Genomic DNA, 25999 nt, shown 5'->3' on the forward strand with positions numbered 1-25999 from the left:
TAATCAGTTCTATCTGACAGTCTTGCCAGCTGAAGGTTCAGTCATTACTACAGGTGGTAATAACTAAGAGTGATATAAATTAACACTTTTACCTGATCCTGGTTGATAAAATGAGAACAATCTACCCCTGTGGATTAAGCATTATAAAAAGATCAACAGACTGTTATCTTAGCTAATTATTTGCTTCTGAACTTCCTAACTTATTGAAATGGGTGACATGCATTGACGTTGAGGTAACATTCTGCTTAGGTTATTCTACATTATTGACAGTGTCTCATTCGCACGGCTTCTGCGGAAAGACTGAAAAACTTTGTTTCTCTCAGCTCGAAAATGTGATGTCATTCGTCATCGTTCAACTTTGTTTTGTCTACCGTTTGACCTGTTACCCTCTGCCTCAACTTTGCATCATCCATTTTTCATTCAACTTTGGGAATAATTGTTTTACAGATTTGGGTTATCATGTACTCGGTGTTAACCTTGTCAAAATACACACTAGCTAACTTAATTGCCACCAACGTAGGGTCCCTAATATGAAACATAATATTATGATAAATCAATCAATCAAAGATCTAGTTAAAAGGTACCTGGGAAATTACAGGGTGGAACAATAAAGTTGTTGCCCTAAAGAAAACACTACAGCTTTATTTTATTGAAAAAATAAATTCAGGTAACTTGATTATGTAGTAGAGCTGACATCTATTCAATACAGCTGCTTTCAACCGCAATCATCGCCTCGATACGAGTCTAAAACTGGGAGCATACCTTTTCCACAAGTGCCGGTGGGAGCTTGGCAAATATTTGGTGGACGGCAACGATCACGGATTCAGGTCAGGGGAGGAGGGGGGCAGTGAGAAGAAGGATACAAATTTGTAGCATTCCTTATAAAGCCAAGCCTGGGTTCTTTTTGGACTTGTGGGCTGGCGCCAAGTCCAGCTGCCACACCCAAGGTCTGTCAGCGGCCACCTGATTGCACCAGGGGATCACTGCACTCTTCAGCACATCCAGGTACACTTTGATGTTGACTTTCAAGCTGACTGGGAAGATGTGAGGTGGCATGATGTGGCCATCACTTGAAACCACACCAAAGACCATAACCGTGGCCAGAAACTTTGTTTTCATTACTATGGGCATGTCCGTTATTCATGGCAATCCAGCAGTGCATTTTGAGGGTCTTGTTGTCAAAATTGGATTGGTAAAGAACATGTTGTTGTACAGTTGTGCATCTCCAATCTCGCTCATTGAACATTGTGTCACTTTCAGACATGATAGAAGGCTCCTATCACTCTTGGGATTTGTACACAACTGGCCAACTAGTAGATGGTCTGCAACAAACAAAAAGAAAACTTATTTTCACCAAATGGAAATGGAACCATGTTCTCTTTTCTAAGGTGACAATTTTATTGTTCCACTTTGTATGCATCACTCGCCATATTCTCCATACCTTGCATCTACAAATTATCATCCCTTTAAAAATTTACAAAATCATTTCAGTGGATTCCTTTGTTTTAGCTCCTTTAACTCATTGATCTAGTGGTCTCCACTAATTCACGGTGTTACGAGAACAGGTCCCCTGTTTTTGTAAGTAAGTAAAAATGAGATAAGGTAGTCCGAGAATTCGAACCTGGAAAGCTAGGTTTGGAATTAAGATTCAGGAGAATTCCAATTATTAGATTTAAAATAAATAGCAGATATGTTTGTTGAAAAGGAATTCGCTGTTTCGAAATGTTATTGTGAAAAAAGGAATTTGATGATTCAATTCTGTTTATGAAAATGAAATTAAAATAAGGAATTTAAAAACGAACAATAGAAAATGTTATACATAATTGAAAAATAGGTTAGTCGAAAAAATAGGTTAGAGAAATCTTGTTGGAGATATGTGTGAACAATGCACGTGAGTTTAAGAACACGTGAGTCGGGCACATGCTTGGACATGGAAAGAACGAGAACCGAAAGCATGTCCAGGCCATGTGATCAATCTGCACGTTGGCCATGCGATGACGTCATGGCTAAGAGATGAGTTCTCAATATAGTTGGAGTTTTAGTGAGACAAACAAATAGTGCTGGACAGGGTCAAGAGAGGGTCGAACAGTCGGATAGACAGAGCTGACATGAGTCAGAAGGAACCCACCTTTGGAGACGAAAGGTTAGAAGTTGAAATCATGTAGGACTTTGAATTCCTCGATGTCAAGTCATTGAACGGTCAAAGAAATAAAGGACGTCATCATTTTGTAACTGCTGTCTTGTGTTGTGTCAAGGTATTGTGAATCATTTATAAGAACTTTGTGTATAAACCCACCTAAGTAATGTATCTCCCTCAGCTATTATAAGTAATGACTGTTCCTTTGTGATAAGACTGATAATCCTCATCTCTAAAATATATGTGTTAAGAAAAATATGTTATAGAACATTCACAGACTGTAAAATGTATTAATGCCTCTCTCTTCTATCGATCCCCGTCTCATTGTGTATTACATGTCACCGTCTGTATTAAAAATGTACCCTCTTTATATATACCGATCTGTCTCTCACTCTAATATGAACAACAACAAATATATAATATCGTCCCTTCTAAATATGAACACCCAGTATGCAGCAACGGTTTTCATACCTCATTGTAATACAGCTTCCTATTCCAATAGCTTCTTTCCTGGAACTGCAAACTTGTGGAACTCTTTTGCTGACTGTCTTCCTCCTACTTGTAGCCTTAATCTTTACAAGACTAAGATCAATAGGCGTCTCCTGTCTTTGCGATAATCATCTTTCATTCTTGTTAGCTCCTTACATCATATGGATTCATTCCTTGTCTTGCGCGATTGCCATAAAAAAAAGAAATTGCACATGAGTTAATTTCTTTTTTTAGTTTAAAACTTCTGAAATTTTATAAACCTGGTAAAAAGCTTATTGATAACTGTAAAGAAGTCATAGTGAAGAATGACAACTACATTAATAATTAAGTCTGATGTTTATATTGTGTTTTTAATTTTTTTTTTACTGATTTATTAAGTTTAAAAAACATGTAAAATTTCTTAAATCCTTATACAAATAATGCATTCAATAATGATTAAAAGTTTATCTTTACTTTTTCTCCAAATTATTTAGCAAACTTTTACGATGTAACATTAATCGTAGTATTTTTTATTTTCTGTTTTCCAACTTATTGTTCTGCCATATTTCATTTGAAATTAATATTTTTGTTTGCTCTTCCTACTTATTTAAATTTCATGCTTTTTGCAGAAGACTTTTGCAAACTTTTCCGAATAGTGAAATTATTATTTTTCCAAAGAAAATTTTCGTTTTTTTTTATTAATATTTTCTGTAAACATGCACTGCACAACATGTTTTGGTAGTGTGTATGCATGGCAGACATTGCAAGTAATAGATGCTTGGCAAAAAAAAAAAAGAGGGAGGGGCACAGAGAAATGAAAATATCTCTGACTGGAGTTAGACCACCTAAGAGATATTTTCTTTGTTGGAAAAAATAAGTACCTTACTAAATAGGAAGATCATGCTGTTTGAGAAAAATAATGCTCAAGACTATCTGCAGATATGCCTCCATAAATGGAGAATGTCTGGATATTATTATCTGAATATATTGAGTTTTCAACTTCTGGGTGACTGAATGGTGATTACTAATAGCCTAGAATCAGGTGTAAAGATTTTTCAAGATAGGATGGAGAAGCAGTCAAAGCCTTCTTTCTGAAGGAGTAGAAGTTGGATGTCTGAGGTGGCCAGTTGACTTTTGGTGGTCCTCAAGAATAGAGAGTTTGTTGGCCCGGGATAAAAGATTTCATTCTGCAAGTCTAATATTCAACCTAATAAACGGATGCCACTTGTACCCCCTTCCCCCAAAAAAAACATTTGTTATTTGCTTATCAACTGGGCCTGTGGGTTTACTTGGGAGAGAAACTTCCTGTGTTGCCAGTGTTTACTAGATCAAGCAATGAGTGGGACGATCACGGCTTGTGTAGTGAATGCACAAGTGCATGTTCATAGTAGGGCAGAACTAAAATCATGTATTAATAAAAAAAGAACTCAAACAGAACTGTTTTTGTTTTGTACTAATTTCATGTCCCCTTACTAAGATTAAAATGGAGATAGAATAATATTAAACGATATGTCTAGAATCTTTATTCCAATATTGATCAAAATCCATTATATGATTTTGTTTTGAGAAAATATCTAAAATTTAACACTTAAGCTTAAGGGATGTTAAGAAGAAATTGAAATTCATGCATTATTACTTAATTGATGGATCAAATTTAATGCAAATCTGAGATATTTGAATTTTCAAATAGAAGATTGTGCACCCTGAAAAACTTTAAATATTCCCTAAAAACTGAAATTTTGACAAAATTTGATTAATATCTTATAACTATTGTTAAAATTTCATGAAAATCTGAATTTCCATGGAAGGCTTCCATCACTTTTTTGCATAAAACTAAATATATCCCACATCATCCACCATTACACCTAGCGGCTGTATTCTTTAATTATTAATGGTTGATTAGTTTAAGAATGAATCCTCTATTGATAAATATGTAAACATATACAAATAACCCACTTCATATAAATAGAGATTTTTACTATTTTTTTCCCCCATCAAAAATTTGATTTAAAAGAAATAGAAATACATCTAGAATATGTAATGCTTGTTATGGTAAAAAGTTGTTATGCTAATCGCTTATTTATTTACTAATGAAAATTTGGAATCTGAAGCCAAACTATATTATTACTTCTATTAATATACTATTGTACTATACTCCAGTGCTCGATTTGTCCTTCCAGGCATCATCTCCTTTTTTGTGTAATGGGGAGGTGGGGGGGATTGTAGTAAATGTCATGATACCATTCTCCCAATCATTACCTGCTTTTGGCAGGGGTAGTATAGTATTTGCTCTGTGATCATGGCACCACCCTCCCAGGGATTGCATTTTTTTTTTCTTTTTTGTAATGGTGATATTCTTTCTAGTTTATTTAATGATCAATTAAAATTAATTACAAGAAAAGTGCAATATTCTCTTAGTTTTTCCTTATAAATATTGAATTTTTAAGTAAAACAGGCAATGCAATAATATGCTGAAAAAAAAATTTTTTTTGAAATTTTTGGTCTGTGAATGAAAAACGTCATTGTAAATATCTAAAAAGAAAATATGCGTAAAAAAACTAGGACACAGTGGCTGAAACATAAAAATATAAATATTTGTTGCAATAAAGATAGATTTGAAAGAAAGAGAGATAAATAAAAACCTGGACAAAGATAGATGATTATGTTTCTGAATTTTTCAGATGAGGATTTATAATTTGGATTATTTGGACTGCTAGTCTCATCTTGAGCGTTATTTGCATAATGTTTGGATTGATGTAACAACGATCCGCTGTGTAACCGATAAAGTATTAAGTAAAATTTAATTTTAAGTGACTCTTTTCTGGAGGTTGAAGGTTCAATCCTCAGTGTGGGTGATCCTAAAAATATGATTGCGAATTACTTCTACCGTGTTATGGCTGACAGGAAAAGAGCACGCTGCTCCCATGGATTAAATAAAGGATTCTGTTTGAAAGATTTCTGAGTCAAACAAGATACACCTGAAGGTCAGAGGTTACATTGACTGAAACATAAGAATAACACTCGAGATGAGAACAGTAGTTTGAAGAATCCAAATAGTACAACAGATGGGTTAGTTTGGAAGTCATTTTCAAAAAGCTATCCAATACATGTCAGAATGTAAAACTGACTTTTAACAGAATGTGAATTTGATATAAAAAAAACAATGTCCTTAATGAAACTTTTAAGTAGTTTTGCATTTAAGATACAATTTTGTTAGACACAAGGTCAAGGGTTAAGTTGAAAAGCTAGTGTGCTAGGATTAGCACACACTGGACTAAAATGCCTGAGCAGCCCCATTGTCATTCTCTCACATAAAAAAAGAATTGAATATTTAAAAAGAGAAAAGATGACATTTTGTTTAATCAAATTTTTCTTTTTCCAAAATAGCCCCCAAAATAAATGAGGAATTGGAATTTAATGAAATTTCACTGTATTTACCCATTTTTGCATACACTAAACGAAGTTGGTCAATGATACATTTTAAGAAGTTTTAGCAATTGTCATGTAACATTGAATAACGTGAACGCCATCCTTATTAACATTTCATTTTTAATTAAGCGTTAAAAAAATAACAAAACGTACTCAATGTATGATAAACAGTGCATTGGTATTTATTAAGAAAATTAAGTTTATAAAAATGACTTTCTATTAGTTATACTTTGGAAAATATTCATAGTTCTGTTCATTTATTTAAATTCCTTAGCCTTTTGCCTATGATCAATGTGTAATATCTGTTCATTTTTTCCATTCTCAGTCAGTGAAGGAAAAATTCTCCTAAACTGAAGGAATTTTTACTAAAAATAGTCCCAATTCAGTGTGTTCATTTTAAGGGATCTGGATTTTGTCCATATTAAAAACTGACCTTGTAACTAACTTTGCCCTTGTTGTGGAGGCAATTAAATAAGAACACTTAATTATTAAAAACAAAATAAAATGTCTTTTGTTGTGATACGAACAATTCAAATCCTATCCTTAATTCTGACGTCATTGAGAATTCACAGTATTTTTATCTGCATGCAACCAAAATAAAAATGTTCTGTTGAGACAATGTTAGCAATGGTGACATCTGTTGTAATGTAGGCGATTGATCTATGAGAAATTTATGTAGCATAGATAACTGATCTCCCATTCATGAAAGTATTTATTTTGTTGATAATAATCTGTTGAATTTCTTTTTCTTTTTAAATTAAATAGCAATTAGTAGATAGAGAGAGAACGAGTGATAAATAATTCAAAATTTAATCTACTTTTGTTTAAAATGTCTCCCCCACACCACCCACATATATTTTAATGCCATCTTCAAACACTCGGCAAAAGGTCTTCATATAAATCATTTACAAAATAAAAATAAACCAAATTAATTTTCAAAGAAAATGTATGCATCTCCCTACTTATTCTGCGATATGAAGACTTACCTTTTTAAGTAAAATGGTTGGATCATTCTATCACTCAAAAAATCAACTTACTCCCAATGTAATCCTCTACCTACATAAGAGCCAAATACTTCCTAAGATGGAGTACTGTCATAACATCTGAGGAAGAGTTGCTAAGAGTTCCCTTTCCTGCCTTGACCGGCTTAGAAATCTAGTGGCCAAAGTCCTTGTCTTCACCCTACTTCCTCTTTCTCACAGGAGAGACATAGCGAGTCTCTCTGCTCTATTAATATTTTCATGGTAAGTGCTCAACTGAGCTGCTATCTATGCCCCCACCTCCCTAGGACATCATTTGCAGCAGCCATTTGTGTAACTTCAACAACTGACAACAATTTCTTTATTATCTATCTGTGCCTAAAACTACATTTAAATATTATGAGCAAAATTTTTTTTTTCTAAAACTACTTGTGGAGCACAATATCATGGGTTGCTTCCCAGCTGATTGTAACATGACTGCTTTCAAGTCTAATGTAAACAAGTTCCTGTTGAGCCAACCATCACAAATAAAAAGAATACTACCCAAGTTCTAGCATTATCAATCATCACCGTGTTGTCTCCCCAGCCACCTTACACTCATCAATCTTTATCCTTGAGTGGCCTTTAGACCTTGATAAGCAGTGGCTCCTTCCTTCACCCTAGTAAAAAAAAAAAAAAAAAAAAGTAATGAATAGAATAAGCTCTAATCTCTGAAATTATTTCTCATTTACATTTTGGTCAGCAACAAGACATAATGACTTTGATTTCGTTTGGATCAGTTTCTAAAAGAAAAAAAAAAATGAACACCACTATCATTGTGCTACTATGTACTGCCCCGTTTGACAAGCAACTCGAACATTATTTTGGTGATCTTCTTCTTTTTTCATTTTATCTTCTGCCGTGTCATGTTCTCTCACATTGGCAGTTACCAAGGGAGCACATATGGATTCACAAGTACAAAAAAATAAAACAACTCAGAAAGACAACATAGAAAACACGTACTGTGGATGTCAATTGGGCCTTGGGTGCGTGCATGACACCATCATGGGAAACAATCCTCTAAGGACTAAAGTCCACATCTACATCTTTTGCTGAGGTGGTGCTCATCAGTTGCTATCAGCTTATCTCACAAACTGTTCAACTGTCCATAAATTGTCCCTAACTGTTGTAAACTATCCCAAAACTCATTCATTGCCACTCCTAAAACTCCCTGTAAACTAACTCTCAATATATTGACCTCTGTTGTCCCTTCCTTTTGTCCCCCCGTTACTGCCACACCTTGATTAACAATACTATTTCTGTTGCCTTTTGTGTATCTTGGTGAACAACTTCCAAAAACCATTGTTCTGCTGATAAACTTATTTTTTGTCTTTTTTATTCTATTTTTTTTTTTTTTTTACTTCCTAACACTTTGAGCTGGAGGTGGGGCATCTAAAATATCACATCATCATGAGAATTTCTTAATCTCTTTTTAACTGAGTTATTTGAGGAAAAGTAGAAATTTTTGCATTAACATTTCTATGATAAGCTAAATCTAGATTTATCTATAATAGATGTGATGATCAATGTCATTAAAACAAAGGATCTATTGACCAATTACTCCCTTTCTGAACGTCCTTACTATTCTTAATGGCAACACTTTTTAAGAAATCAAACAGTTAAAGTATCTCAGTTCAGTTCTTACATCTATAGGGTAAGGTAAGGATGAGATTGCAATCCATATTGCACTCGTACAGTCTTCTGTCACCTCCAGGTTAGATTGTGGTCTTGACAAAAGATAAAATTCTCGACAAAATTAAGGATATATCAAACACTATTCACACTACTACTGTACGGCTCTAAAACCTGGCCCCTGTGCAAAGAACTTTACACACTCAGTCTTCAAAATGTATTGCTTATGACACATTTTATACATAGCCATCTTTGACCAAATCCTAAACTGTTAGTTTGGCTATGTTCTTCAATACTCTTAGGAGGAATTCACTGGCACAGAGTTTATCAACTAAAGACTTGGATTGGAACAGTATAGACAGACATTGAACTAGTGGCTGGCTTCCACGTTTTTGATATTTGTTGCTGTTTTAGTTCGTTTAACTTGTTGGTCTAGTGGTCTCCATCAATTCACTGTTATAATACTTCCTTGTAATACAGCTTTTTATTCCAGTAGCTTCTTTCAAAGAACTGCAAGTTGTACAGCTCTCATCTTGCTGATTGTTTCCCTGTTACTTATAGACTTGGTCTTTTCAAGAATAATGCCAATAGGTATTTCCTGGCTTTGCGATAATCATTTGTCATTCGTAATAACTTTTTATACCTTATCTAGAGTGATTTCTATAGAGAAAAAAAATGGAAGGATACACTTCTGTTAAAAGTCTCAAATATGTCCATCAAAGCAATGCAGTTGTCTCTTTCACAGAAGTTCAGCAACTAGCCTATATTTATGTCATTCATTTTACATATTTAAATGTATACATATTTCAGTAAACTAGGGTACATTGTCCATGTTTCTATTTGAATTTGTATAACTATTAGCATTGTTACGGCAAACTGAAGATATCAAAACAATGAAGACAGTCATGGAGCTTGTGACTGGCCCCAGTGGTTTTCTTATGTGTTATTGCAACCGGAAATGGCTGAAGCATCAGAGGACTCAACTCACTGGAGATCACTGTGTAAAAAAAAACAAAACAAAAAAAAAAACTGCCATATCGGTATGAGTGAATCACCTTGACACAAAACTCAGTGAGCTCATTTGGAGCTGGCTCCCGGGGTGAATGCTATTACAGTTACAAATTTAAGTAGTGATATAAGTGAAATTAATTTAGAGTTGATTCTATTCTTGTGAGTCAAATTATTGTTACGTTTTTAGTCTTCATAGTCAATTAATGATTTCATGATAGCAATGGTTATAAAACTATTAATCAATTTGTTTTCAACCTTATATTTATTTATAAATCATTTAATCATAGAGCAAAAATCCTTCATTTTTATAATAAAGAGCAATGTATATTTATTTGTAAATATATATATATATATATATATATCCATCCTGTCTGCCTAATGAACTAGGAAGAGAGAATGCAAATCTATTTTCTTAATGAGATATTTTCTTTTTTTCTCTTTCAGTTTTCTATTTTGATTTATATATTTTTCTTTTCTATTTTAAGACTTTACAGTTTAAGATGTTTTTTTTCTTTATTTTTCTTATTTGTTAACTTCCATTAGTGTCTTTAATCTTAAAATTTTGATCTCATCCTTTTAATGTCTAGACCTCACCCCCAAATAATGAAAGTAATTATATGATATTATATGAATATTAGTTTGAACATTGACAAAGCAATTTTTTGTAATTTTTGTCAAAGGATGTACACTAGTAAGAAAATATTTAATTCTTCCACTTCTCATTATTTCTTAATGGTTAAATATATAAATAATTAGTATACATGGTCTTTGGAAGTGGTTAATGAAATGGATAATGACATTGACTGATGACCTTGCTGCGCCAAGTTCAAATCCAGTTGGTTTCATGGCACGGTTTTCACTTATTGATGTTGAACTCCCGCTTGTAAGTACTTGCATAAGTATATGACATAATCATGTTAACACACTGGTTCCCATTAGATCATCAAAGTTAAGCATTGTTGAGCCTGCTCAGTACTAAAATGGGTGACCATTTGAGAATACCAAGTGCTGTATGTACTCTCCGCTTATTTCGGCATTGTTTCCAGTCATCCTGAATTTCTCCTTGCCATTGAACTCAATGAATGGTTAGGGATTGCTCAACCCCTGCCTCACAATTCAATGCGTGTCAGCCATCATCCCTTCAAGATAATTAGATGGTCCTCGTTGTTTTGATGAAGAAACATTTGTCCATTCAGTTTAGCCCAACACCAATAAAGTCATTTTATGTGTTTGTGTGTGAATTCATTCCCAGTGAACTCTTAAATGGCTTAGCCAATTTAAACAATTTTTGTCGCACAAATGCACTTAATGTATCAGGGAGTGTTCTTAGATAGGTTTTGTATCAGAATGCGTTCAATAAGTATAAAAAACAGCGATAAAATCCGATGTTAACACCTTATACAACCTAACACCACAATCGCATTCAAGAAATTTTATCACTGCACAAGCAGAAAGACCTAGTGTATAAAATCAATAGTAGGTTCTTTGATAAGAGAAGGGCATGTTCAAAATAAATATTTCTGTTTAGAGCACAATTGAACCATGATACTTGATTTATATTTTAAACTTTGATTCAAGCCATTATGTAAACATAATTTTATAAAATCAACTGTGGATTCTCTACTGTGCAATATAGACTACAATGTATTGTGGATTAATTCAGTGCGGAGAGGGATACGAAGCTTCTTCATGATACACTGCGACGGGTCCACTACTAGAGCAGACAATTGATTTGATTGAAAAATGGGTGATTTCACTGATTTCAATGACAATAAAAGTAGGGAAGGGTAAAATATTTGTTGATCCTCATTTAATCCTAGGTAATGCCAGGTCTCTCTGCTCTAATATATATATATATATATATATATATATATATATATATATATATATTTACACACACACACACACACACACACACTACTGTGATGTTATTCTTAACACCTAGAAAACACCTGGTAGTTTTTACTTTTTTTTTCATTTTTCTTAAACTTTTTCTTCTAGAGGGTGGGACATCCAACCAGATGTCTGACATTTACCCCTATTTTAATGAGTCCAACCAAGAGATCTTTTCAGGATTCTAGCCGTCCCTTTCAGTGCAATCGTTTGTATTTCACTTGCACTTGGTTCACCGGGTATGCTTGCTATGTACTTTTTAAAGTTCTTTTTCATAAGCCCAGTTGCTCATATAATGACTGGTATAATTGAAACGTCTTTTAGTTTCCAATTTCGTTTCATATCATACATAAGTCCTTGATACTTTGTTATTTTTCCCTCTCAGCTCTGTTAAATAAAAATGTGTTATCACTTTTAAAGAAGTGTTGCATTTAAAAACATTTTTTTCTTAGATTGTTTATTGTTATAGGTTTAAAAATATTTTGGTTTATAAACAATAGTGTAGTGTATCAATAACTATTTATTAGTTGAATTGTTTTTTTTATTGTATAATGTTAAATCTAATCGATTTGAATTAAGAGCATTAACAAATAAGGCGATTATATTGCTAAATATTGAATAAAAAAAATGATTACTTCAGCATGTATTGCTATGCCTTTGCATTGTAAATAGTAAGGTAATCTGAAACGTTTTATAATTTTTTTTTTTCTTTTTGTAGGTTTTAAAAGAGAAATCGTCCAATTGAACAATTCACAGGCTGAAAGTAATTCTCTCAAAGATAATGGAGAAATTAAGGTATATCTTTTTTTTTCTTTTTTTCTTTTTTTTCTTTTTCAATATACATTTCTTTTAGAGAAAACTATTTTGGATGTACTAGAGCAATTATTTTTGAATCAAACAATCTGGTAATCTAATTTGATTGGAACGCTTACAACTATTATTAGAGTAAGTTTAGCAACTTCTGCCATTGCAAACAGAACATTTCTATTAATCAAGGCATGTTGGAACAATGTTAAGATGTATAAAAATAAAACCTGGCCAGTGAGTGCTGGAGACATGCATTTTGTGGAGAGAAGTATGAAAAATGATGTAATGTCAGTCTTAATTTAGTTATTTTGTTTCACAGCACGTCAATTACTTTTAAATTATTCATGCTGAATCCAGTAATTTTGTAGAATGTTTTTTATTTCAAGTCCTTTATATCTTCATCAATTCGTAGTGCTTGGTTTGCTTGTCTTGTAGTGGACTCTGTTGTTTTCGTCTTGGTTCTGCAGTGCATGATTGAACTTTGGAAAAGGAAAGGGTTATGATATTGTTTGGTGCATTTTAAGTTAGGAAGCCAGTAGAGGAGGAAGAAAAAGAGAGGGAGAAGGGGAGAAGACTGTTGTTTTTGTTTTTAGAGAGCATGATTAAATTTTGCAAAGAGTTAAAAGACAAAGAGGTTTTAATATACGGTGCATTTGAGTCAGGAAGCCAATATCTTCAGACAGCCTGATCTTGTAGCACCAGAATGTCAGTCATAAAGATAGGCTTTGGTCTGATGAGCTCAAAGGAAGGTTAAATCTGGACAGTATAGGGAGATTTGTGCAGAAGAAGAAACTTTGTATGGTTATATTAAAAAAATGGATAAGAGTTTTTGGGTCAATAAATGTAGAACAGTTGAGATAGCAAGGTCAGTTGGCAGGGGAAGGCCAAGGAAAACATAGGAGGAAGTGATGAAGATGAATTTAAGAAAAAGGGATGAAGATTTGGCCTAAGATGGGTTAGTTTGGAAATTAATCTTTTAAAGCCATCTAAAACATTCCAACATTTAAAACGGATGTTAAACTGAATATGATGATGATGATGTAAACATGCACTCTGCAGCATGTTTTGTTGGTGCATATGAATGGCAGACATTGAAGTGATAGATGCTTGGCTAACGTAACAGAGGAGCACAGAGAACTGAAAATATCTCTGGTCTGACCATCCAAGAGATATTTTCTTTGAACAAACAAGTAGCTCACTAAATGGAGAAGTCATGCTGAGATCGGCCTTTTAGAGAAAAGCAATTCCCAGGGGTATCTACTGATAATTCCCCATGAATTGAGACCATCTAGATATCATCTCTGGTGGATATCTGAAATGGTTAACCTCTCAATGACTGAATAGTGATCACTAGCAAAAGGCTAGAATCAGTCGGGGCTGAAAAGACTCCAGGAGATGGAAAGAAGAGGTGATCATAGCCAGCCTTTCAGACGAGGAGTAAGAGTGGGAGTTGGGGTTGAACATTTGAGAGAGACAGTTGGTTTTCCTGAGGACTGTATAATGGGACTTAGATGTTTTGATCTGGTCCAGCAAAACTCCTTCTGCAAGTCCATAATTCAACCTTGGGAAAGCAAGTACTGTTGGATATGGAGATGTGGCAATGCACATTTGAAAGCAGAGGTGTGCACACACACACATTCCAAATGGGTTTTGATGTACATTCTTGTGTCTCATAAAAATGACTGGAATTGTAATTATCATAAAAACAGAACTTTTTGTATTCCAGGTCAGGAGTTATGAATTGCACAATGCAAAATAGAAAAGAAGAATATAATATTGTAATATTTAAATTCCTAGGAATGTCGATTGATGTCTATATAAGAGATAACATAAACAACAGAAGAGAGAAGAGAGTGGCAAGCGTGTTTGACATCTTTGATATCTCTCTGTCGGTTTGCCACATGCCAACTAACCCCACATAACTAATGTTTATCTCTCTCTCTTTGTTGATGGGCAAAACGTTTAATTGTAAATAAAACTTATATGTTGCTAAATTCATCTCTGTTGATTTTGAGAATAACGACAAAAGAATTGGCAGGTGTTTATATGATAATACCAAGCATTTAAAAAGTACAAGCTAGAAAATTATATATATGCATTCAACAACGCAACAGTCCTGCTTGTAATAAAAGAATAGACGGTACTTGTACAGTTTAATCAAGACGTCAAAAAATGAAAATATCGAAAAAAGGTTATATTGTACGTATCTGTTTTGAACTGAAGATCTCCAAAAAAAATTTCACTTGTTGCATGACTCTTGCTTCCCTTATTTTGTCCTTTAATCCTCACGTTTCAGGAGCGCTGTTTCTGACAAAGAGGAAAGAACTGCTGTTTTCTAGGTCAGAATCTATTCCATCTAACACTTACCGCTAGCAAGTTTTGATCCTAAAGTAGTTTTTTTTTTTTTTTTAGCTCTTTCCATTAAGTGGCTTCATGCCTTGTCTGTAGTGATTTGCATAAAAAAATTCCTTTCTTGTAGAGCTGGATCAGACAACAACTTTGTGCAGACACCACAAATGGAACGATTATAGCCCATATAATGAACACACGAGATTATGTTCATAATGATGCTATTTATTTTTTTTATTGAAAATGTTATGTAATAGACTTTCATATACAATGCTTAATGGTCAATAGGAACATTAAAAATACTTTTTGTCATTTTGAAGACAATTTAACTGTTTCAATTTAGGTTTATTTCCTTTAACATAATTTTGTTTACTTTAAAAATCAATATTTAGCATATTTTATTGAATAGATAACTTCTTTTGAATGTTTTATATTCCTGAGAGAAAAATTCTAATAGTGCAGATCAAAGATTTATTTATAGTTATTTCTGAACCTGATATTAAAAATACATTGCTTTATTGTTATTACACTAAAACATTATAATTTCATAGACAGTTTTTTTTTGTTTTTTTTATAATTTTACTTAATTTTCACAAATACCTAACATTTTTAATTGTACAAGTAAATAAATCCTTTCTTAGAAAAGAGGGATAAATAAAGACTTGGTCAGAGATAAGTTAATTTAGAAGTAAATTTTTAAAAGCTGTCCAATGCATGTCAGCATATAAATTGGACATTAAAACAGAATATGATGAGAAAGCATAACTTGAAAAGTTATAAATCAAACTAGTGTATAAAAATTGAACAACGTCCAATGTTTTTATGTTGGAAAATGTTTGTGAACTGGAGACCCTTTATCAGGCAAAAATTGAAGACTTAATAACTAGCGGGACCTATGGAAATTCCACAGGGAACTCATTCATATGTAATATATTAATGTTGGCATTCTGTAGATGTTCAGTGTAATTGGAGACACTCTTATATTATTGTAGCTTTTTTGTTAAAACTGCAAAAGTATTTATCTAAGCTAGCACGAATGCCCAACAAAGCCCGGTTGTAAAGTACACTTAAATATGATAGTTTAATTCTTGCAGATTTTGTATATATTATTATAGGGTTTATGTTCTATCGATTTTTTATATATTATGAAGTTGCAATTTCAAAAACAATAAAAAATATATCCATATGACTTGGGTGCATCAGCTTAAATTGAAACCGAGATAAAAACTTACGGAAATATATATAAATTGAGTTCCTTCAGTCATAATCAAAATCGAAACCAAAACTTATGAAGAATTCTTAATAAAATCATAAAAAAAATAGATGACTTAAGTGCCATAAGCCATAATCAAAACCGAAACGAAAACTTATGAAAAATTCTTGGTAAAATTATTTATGACATGAAATGGAAGTACATAACAATTAAATGACCTGGATATAAGCGTGACACAGAAAATAACACACGCTATCGTATTAATATAAAGATAATAATAATAAAAGCTAGAAGAGAACCACTATATGAACCTCAGGGAACTGAAACTGCAAAAAATCAAACTGCGAACTGTGTGACCCCACTCTTCCTCCCCCCCCCCCCCCCAAAAGATACAGCATTAACTTCAACTGATACCATGCCAAATAGTTGTAAAGGGTCAGGGAGGATGAAAGGATCAAGGAGGGGGCGCACCAACCAGACCTCCACTGGATGAGTGCAAAGAGTACTACTAGATCTTTGGGAAGGCTTATTGTCACCCAAATTTTGTAAAGATGATACAAGCGTTTCTATAAAGACTTTACCAGTCTGTTATGGTTAAGTCTGAAATAGCGCTTTTGTTTGATGCCTACATTTAATCTTTGCATGAAAATGCAATTTACTACTATTATTACTAATACCACTACTAATCATAATACTCAGCTACCGCGGCTCTGGTTTTCTATTTTTGTTTTATATTTTATGGGTTTCTTTCCCATGCTTAAATGCTTTCTTTCTCAGATTAAAATTATAATTGTGCTCCTTTATTGATAATGGCAGATATTTTTGTAGCCATAATTGAAAAAGATTCTTTGTCTTTCTTTTTTCTTCTTTTGGTGGAGGAGAAATCCTTCACGACTGAGACAATTTTTATTTTTGTACCTTTTCTCCACGTTAAAAAAACGACCCTGGTGTCTAACTCTGTCCCGTGGGGAGGCATAGTAAATAGGTACAATCATTCTCAGAATGCAATGCCATTAATGAAGAGATTTCATCCTCAAAGAATGAACAATTTGTTTTTTCTTCTTTTTAATTAACATTACCAAATTGCACATTATGCGATTATTTGTGTGGCATCTCCCCGACAAAAATGTAGTTTGGAGTACTGATAGGCGAATGGTGAAGCTCTGCAACACCTTTCTGGCAACTCTTGCAGCCACGCTGGCACTGACTGTATTGGGTTGCCTTTTCTGTCAGACTCTGTCTGCAACGTTGAGAGGGGGATCCTGGTAACTGGGAAATCCTAGTTCTTCTTATCACCTGCCCAGGTTTGTACCTGAAGAGGTCACTCAATTAAAATTATGCCATTGTCTCATGATATAAAAAGTTGCCATCATGTGTGGCATCTTCACTATCAGCATGTGCCATGTTACTACCCTTAATATTGGTAAAAACCATATGCAAACTCACATGGAACACGATAGGCTCCTTTTTAAAGACATTAATACTCTCGTTCCTGTCTGCACTCCAACTTTATTTGATCGTTTTTCAGCTTTAATATTAAATATGATTTTAATCCAGTTTTTTTCTTGTGCAAACTTTTTCAAATCCTAAAGGGCTTCTTTAAAGTTAAGAATAAAAACAAACTATCATTGCCTCATATTTGATTTACATACATGATTGCATATTTTTACTAGTTTATATTAGGCTATTCCTAGGAGAATGATATAATCACAGAACAGATACACCCCCCTCCCCCTCTCATAAAAAAAGATAATCCCTGGGTGTACATATAATGACTGTCAATATAGAAAGAAAGAATAAAAGCATATAAATAATGCACTTTGGATATAGAGGGAATATTTTATTGGTGCTCTTCTTCAAACTGCAAGATAAAACAATAATGGCGGGTGCACAACTTCTGTCTGAAAGCTGCCTCACCAGCTAGGAGAATCTCCAAAGTAGATTACTTGCATAAATTAACAATGATAACAGAATATGATGCCCCCCACACACTCCACAAATTGAACATTGAAAGATAGTGCATTCATCTGAAATGATATAGTAATAGTATAGTTTTGGTTTCATATATAGAAGTAAATGTTTTTGCTAAAGACAGGCGGGCAGACAAACACTAAATCTCCATCTAAGAGATCTCCATCTGAAGAGACAAGAAGTGTTAAAACCTCTTCAGACGCACAATAAAAAATATAGTTTATATACATAATTTTTTTTGTCTACTATTTTCTTGATTTGAAAGAAAGAAGGATTAATAAAGATTGGTCATAGATAGGTTAGTTAGGAAGTCAATTTGTAAAAAGTAAAAACCTTTTAACATATGAATGTAAACAGAATATGATAATGTTTTTTAGCTGTGATTGTTTGGTGCGGTGATATCTGGCCGGTTTATTTGGCATAAATAAACACAGCTGCATTCGTTTCTTTGCTTTCTTTTGAATTAGATTTAGATAACCTTGAGTATTTTAAACAAACATTTTTTTCACACCCAACTGAGTCTCTGGTGAAAATCTTTATGCTCAGATTTCTTGGCGTGTCGCTTGTTATTGCTTATGACTTCTCAACATTGAGACTCACAATAATTATCAGAAATATATTAATACTAGACTTTTTAACCTGTTAAGAACGGGCAAAAGTTATTGTCTGTTGACTTAAAATAAATACATTATGCCAAATTGATGGTTGAATATGGTTAAATTTGTGCTCACTATTGTATTAAATACTAAGCGTATTAATCCCTAACTGTATATAAAATGGATGCAATAATACTTAGTTTGCTGCACTTTATCATAACAAAAGTCCATACAAAATTTCATCTAGATCGGCTCAGTAGTTTCCAAGAATAAGTGAAACAGACAGATAGGCTAAAATAAATATATATTAATATAAATATACTTTATCATTTGACTTTTGAGCAACATGAAACCACTTTGATCATTTTGTAACAATAATCAAGATAATTTCTCTCCAATCCAGAGTACTCTTTCTTGGGGGAGCTGGATTTTCCCTACATTAAAAACTAAGATATTTTTGCAGCATGCAAACTGTGCTGAAATAATAACATTATTATTTAGAAACCGTGAAAATTTAACTTGAAAATCCTATTTAAAAAAATTAGCATGGTCCTTATTCTGCATAAGTATCAAAACCGATCTTGCATCTAACTCTGCCTTCGTGGGGAGGCAAGTAAATAGGAAAAACAGTCCGAAAGTAATTATTTTCTATTTACATTGAACAGATTGAAACAATTTTACAGATACTTTAACGAAATGATTATCTTATTAACAGGGTTGGGTTATGGTTTTGAAAGTAAACAAATCTAATGAGTCTGGCTTCAGTGAATTACTATTTTTGTTGTTTTTACTCTCGCTGAATGTTTGCATGCCACTCTGAAACAATCAAAATCTTATTAAATAATTGTTTTCTTTAGCAATCTATCAAATATTGTATGACTTGCTGAGATTATTCTTTTACATTAGATCTTTATCAGGATCTTTTTTTAACTAATATATATATGTGTGTGTGTGTGTTTTGTTAATACACACACACACACATATATATATATATATATATATATATATGTGTGTGTGTGTGTGTTTTGTTAATACACACACACATATATATATATATATATATATATATATATATACACACATATACATTTCTCTCCCTCCCTCTGTGTGTATATGTGTGTGTGTGTGTGTATATATATATATATATATATATATATATGTCATGCGTACACATAAAATGTTATGAAATGATATTTTATATATCAATTTTCAACATTTAATTCAACTGCGCTCAGTATGTGAATAGAGCGAGGTAGTAAATTATGACAATATATGGCAATTAAAGTTATTATTATGGCTTCTAATTGCTATTCTATTCTGTTTTGTAAAGGGTGACACACCCGTTTTTATGAGTATATTTTTAAAAGGTATTTATAGAAACATCATTGACATAGGCTTTAAGAATTCAATGTCAACTGCTAATTTGTGTATGATAGATTCTGAGATGATACAAATTTTTATTGAAATAAAGTCTTTTTATCAATGTGTGTGTGTATATATATATATATATATATATATATATATATATACACACACACACACACTGGAAGAATTCCCATCTCAGGGCGGTAAAATTAATTTAACAGACAGAACAGTTTTGTACTTTTTTCTGTCCTATTACAAAGATTAAAATAAAGATATAATGCAACTAAACCTTATGTCTAGAATCTTTATTTCAATTCTGATCAGAATTCATTACATGATTTTGATTCTATAAAGTGTCTAGCATTTAAGGTTTAAGCTTAAGGCTTCTATCGCCTTTGCATGATACAAAATTAAACTAAGTACAACCCACATCATAACCCTTTACATTTAGCAGTTGTTTCAGAATTCATAATGATCTGTTAATTAGTTTAGGAGTGAATCCTGTACATAAAAATCTGTAAACATATACACATACCTAACTTATATATATATATATATATATATATTCTTGGAAGTTTCTTTAAAACTATAAAAAAAAATGTTCTTTGTTGGAAAATTATTTTAGCAATAAGTCAATCAATTTCTTGCATCGCTGAATCGTTTTACTTACATGAACAAACAATAGTACGAATATTCTTAAACAGAATCATCAGTTGTTTACCATTAAACACTGTTTCGGAGATTTAAAAACAATATGATTTGTATATAGAAGAAATGACTAGAGTGCTCAATTTAATTAAAAAAAAAAGCATACTTTTTGCAAATAGGAAATTAAAAGAAAAAATTGCTTATGCTTTTCAAGTAACCGATAATTTTTTTCTTAACTTAATAATTTCATATTTTTTATTGATAAAAGTTTAACAACATTTTCTCAGATTGAGTTGAGCTAGCTTCTGCATGATGGTAGTCCACCTATGCAGATCAGCAGTTGAGTTCTCTGCATACATCAGCCATTCCCAATTTCAGCAATGAATACCAAAAACATAAGGGTAGCTACCAACTTCATGTCTGTATTAATCGTATTAATCTAAATTTTTAGCTCACTGCCTTCCGTGCTTCTTTCAGCCAGCAGGTGTGATTGAGATCTCCCAACTTGCGGAGTAATTTTTCTTCAGGGCATCGTAGAATATGTTCAAATCAGCAAAGTTTCCCTGTCAGAATATTGTCTGTGATGACAGTGATGCATCATGCATGGATGGTGCAGTTTAAGATTTGGTCAGAGAGGCGGATGTGTATGATGCGTTGTTGGCAGTACATATCAAAGTATGTAAAGATTTTCTTTGTACAAGGGCCCAGTTTTGCAACCATACAATGATATTGTGCAGGTCAAAGCTTGGTATATCTTCAAATTTAATAATTAAGTAACTGTTTAATTATTATTCATTATTGTTGTCTTTTTAATTAAAATTTTTGGTTCTTGTCTAAAATTCCCTCTATATTAAAAAAAAGAAGAAAATCTGATGTATATACCCATGATGGAATGAAAATGTCATTAAAAAAAATCAAAGAAATTCATCATGTAGTTTTATTTAAAAAAAAATTCAAATCTTATAAGTAAGCAAAAAAAGGATGGTCTTGTGTCGCCATCTTGAAAAGATCAGGGCAGATAACTTCACAATAATTAAAACTTGCAAGATCAGCCTTATAATGCCTACCAGTTTCCATTAATCACTTAAAATCGTTTAAAAATGATTTTATTTATAAAAATAAAACTACTTGGTCAATTTATGTGATTTTTGAAATATGATCTTTTGTGTTCCATCACGGATATGTACATCATAAAGATTTTTCTGTATTTATGTTTTTTAACATACAAGGAATTCTGGACAACCACCAGATTTTCATCTAGTTTGGATTTCAGAAAGAAAAACACTAAAAACATCAAACCATAAGCACTCAGTTTTGTTGACGATCAGGACATATAAATCCGAAGTGACTCTGCTCCAGCAGCTTAGTTCAATTCAATAAGTCAGTGAAATATAATCTCACAGTATAACAAAAGTGATTATCTTTAATATGAGTTTACACAATCAATATTGCAAACATATTTTTCTGCTTTGTAGTAATCTTTACTTTCTGATATTACTTTATTGTTACCACTGTCAGCTATCAGCCCTGTGTGAGCAGCGTGAACTATTGAAGTGAAACTTGACTAATAGGGGTTACGGACATGTGTTGCATGGGGATAAATGATATGAAAATGATACGATAAATCTGTAATGTGAATTTTGAAGTCGGTCTTTGATCTGATAACCTCAGAGGAAGATTAAATTTGGACAGTATAGAAAAATGTTTGTAGAAGAATACACTTTGTTGATTTGTTCAGAGATGAGTTCTTGGGTTATTAGAGGTGAAAGAGTTGAGGTAGCAAAGTTAGTTGGCAAGGGAAAGTCAAAGAAAACATGGAAGGAAGTGATTGTGATTGTATAGATAAAAGTCATCTGTTCCTGACAACAGGAAGTAACCAGGGATGATTTCCCCCAATAGCTATATATAGAAGAGACATGAGAGCAGCCATTAGCCTGGATCTTAGCAACAAGCTGGAAAGTCACATTTTCCCACTTTGTGGTGATAAAGATAAACTTGAGAGAGAGATAAATAAAAATTTGTCCAGAAGTAGGTTTAGACGTCAATTTTGAAAAATCACTCGATATATGCGAGCATATAAAAACAGATGTTAGATCAAATATATGAAGATAATTCTGATTTGTAGTGATTTTTACTTTGTGATTTTTACTTATTATTTTAGGAACTGCAAGAACAGGTGCAAAGGTTGGTGGAAGGGAAGGAACAACTACAAGCAACACATAATACATTGCAGGCGGCCAATGTTGTAAGTTTATAGTTTTAATAATTGTGCTGTCAAAATATGATGCCAGTTTAACTTATTTTGATTTTAGATAACTACAAACCTTGACAAATACAATGTGTGTATATATATATATATATATATATATATATATATATATATATATATATAATCGAGGTAAGACACTGATTAGAAATCAGATGAAAAATCCTGATAGATATTACTTGAAGTAATACATTCAGGGTGATCCTAGCCAGAAAGGAGAAGCTCAATATTTAAGAATTTTGCTAACCGCATTTCATTTCCTCTGATGATATGAGCCATTATTGAAAATCCATGGATTAAAGAAATCAACATAACCCCTTCTATATATTCCTTTTGTCAAACAATAAATTCTTAATTCGAATATATGTGTCTATATGTTGTTTTTTCAAAATTTAAATATAACCACTAAACTTATATATATAATATTGTAATTATAAGTATTGAAAGCATGATAACCAGCAATCAGATGCACTGGACTGAACACGTCCGTATGGATAACTGCAGATTACCAAAGCAACTGTTCTATGACAAACTAGTCACTGGCAAGTGCTCCCAGCACAAGCTAAGAGAAAAGATTCAAGGATTGCATGAAAAACAATCTTAAGGAGCTTGATATAAATGGGAGGAAATAACTGTGAATAGAAATGAGTGGCGAAAAGTTGTCTTGGAGGGTCGCAAAGTATTAGAGACTCTTGGAACAGGCAGAGCTCAAGAGAAATCTGTGTAAAGGGTCTGTGAAGGAATTAGATGCTCATAAAGTTGGCTGGAAGTGTGAAACATGCAGGTGCTTTCTACTGTCCAAAGCTGGATAATGAATCGCATGAAGTCACATGAAAGACGCCCTTATGTATCCTTACCTTCATGACCTGATGAGACAACCTGTGTGGTGTGTGGCAGGAAGTGCGTTGACTGCTGGTCTGAGGAGGCATATGTTGTGCACAGCGACACCATACCACAGAGTGGTCCAGTTAACTTGGTGAAGACACTCGACTTCATGTGCCATCTTTGCTTCAGACCATGTAAGTTGGCTGCTGGTTTCAAGAGCTACATGTGCCATGGGAGATGAACTTGAGGGAGGGGTTGATGGTAGGGATTTTGTTGGGCAGGATGGCAATCATCTGCAAAAATGAAGCCGTCATATATATATATATATATATATATACATACACCCACACTAGAAGAAGACGAGTAAAATTAATTCTCTAAACAGAACAGTTTTGTACCATTTTTATATTTTCTTACAAAGATTAAAATAACGATATAATGATACTAAACCTTATGTTTAGAATTTTTATTCCAATTATGATCCAAATCCATCATATGATTTTGATTCTAGAAAATGTCTAACATTTAAGACTTCTACCACCTTTGCAGACAACATTAAACCAAGTATAACCGACATTATGATCCTTTACATCTAGCAGATGTGTTTCATAATGATACAAGTGAATTAAAATGTATTAAAATTGTGGTTTTGAACAATATATGTAAAACTTTAAAAAAAATTGTTAAAAAAAAAAAAAAATACTAACACAACAATGTAACCATATAAATTTAATTTAAAAATAATTTCTTAAAATTTTAGAGAAAAAGAATGACAATCATTAATAAAATTTTGTGAACCTGTCTTGTGTGTCTGTTTCTTGCCTCTATGTGACTTGCACATTGTTTTTTTTCTTATTTACTAGCAAGCGAATATTAACTGAAATATAAAATGCAATGATGCAAAATATAACAATGTTTGAAATCCTATTTAAAAAAATGTTAATCATGAAATTAAATCCTTTACAATGCATTTTGATTTTCTTAAACAAGTTAACCATTTTCATCTTTTGTTAATAGTTTAAAAAAATAAAGAAAAAAAGAATCACTTTTGTGACCCTTTTGAAGAAATTTGGAAGCTTTTAAACTGTCAAATTGAAAATCATTTAAATTGACTTTAAAATTCTTGATAAATCCTCACGTACTAAAAGATTGAAAGAAAGAATTTTTATCTAATAATTTTATAAATATTAAGACAATATTATCTTAACAAAATTATAGTTTTATAAAAAAATTGGTTTAATTAATAATTTATTGATAATGCCATAATAATTAAATTTAACTTTCAATATTCTATTAAAAAAAATAAGTTATATAAAACAAAAAAAATGCATACTTAAAAAACGAAACAATAGTTATATAAAAAAAGATAAAGAATGCATAGTAAAAAAAATCAACACATGAAATCTATAAAACAGGCTTAAAAAAATCTTGAATTTTTAGCTTTGTTTTGAAAATGCCATATTTCTATTATTACCTTGAAAAGGCATTTAAAATATGGGAAATGTTTTGAAAAGGTTTTGAAAATTGTATTCTTTATGTACAGTAAGATCTTTTGTCAAAATATTAAAAATCAAATTGAAATAAATACTCTAAATATGTTTTTAAATATTAATTAAAATACTTTTTTAAATATTAATTAAAATACTATTAAAATACTTTTTTAAATATTAATTAAAATACTATTAAAATATTTTTTAAATATTGGTTAAAATACTATTGAAATATGCTTTTAATATTAAAAATAAAATCAAAATAAATACATTCTTCTGAAATTGCATTGTATTACTATTTCTGGTATTGTTGATACAAATGTTTTGCTTTTTACCACTAAACTACCATATACTTTATGGATGTACCCGAAATTAAATTAAAAATCGAAATAAATACTATTAAAATATTTTAAAATGTTAATTAAAACACTCTTAGTTTTTGGTTCATTATATCATACTTTATATATATATCAAATTTTGTTTTGAAAAATTTAATTATATTTGGAAAAGGCCTTGAAAAACTTTGAAAAGTCCTTGAAAATGGACATTGAAAATCTGTATGAACTCTGTAAGAGAAAAAAACAAACAAAAATAAAAAAAATGCATAGTTAAAACAAACCAATTCAAAACCAAAATGAAAGTAACATCAGATATGTATAACTAATTTAAAATAAATAACTAGAAAAAAAAAATGAATAACATTTATCCTAAAACAGAATCTCATTCCAAATATTTATAAAATTGCCGAAATAGTATTATAAAAATTTAGTTTTAAAATCGGTGAAAGATTTTATTGAAAAACATTCTCCTATTTTCTTTCTCTTAAAGATTAGTAAAAGTTTAATAAAAATATATTTTCCTTTTTGTTTCTTTTATCTAC

General features: G+C 32.0%; 1 protein-coding gene across 2 annotated transcripts in view; it reads left to right on the plus strand.

Moving 5' to 3' along the window:
- The window catches only part of LOC145288008 (uncharacterized), a 167041-nt gene that overhangs the window by 26555 nt on the left and 114487 nt on the right, over positions 1-25999 (plus strand). For both annotated transcript variants that reach the window (XM_080136009.1, XM_080136010.1), the window contains 2 exons: positions 12308-12384; positions 22700-22783. In XM_080136009.1, the coding sequence (XP_079992135.1) occupies positions 12308-12384; positions 22700-22783 (161 nt within the window). The remainder of the gene's footprint in view (positions 1-12307; positions 12385-22699; positions 22784-25999) is intronic.

Source organism: Euprymna scolopes, chromosome 11 (assembly GCF_053919585.1).
Source record: "Euprymna scolopes isolate OS-2025 chromosome 11, ASM5391958v1, whole genome shotgun sequence".
Lineage (NCBI taxonomy): Eukaryota > Metazoa > Mollusca > Cephalopoda > Sepiida > Sepiolidae > Euprymna > Euprymna scolopes.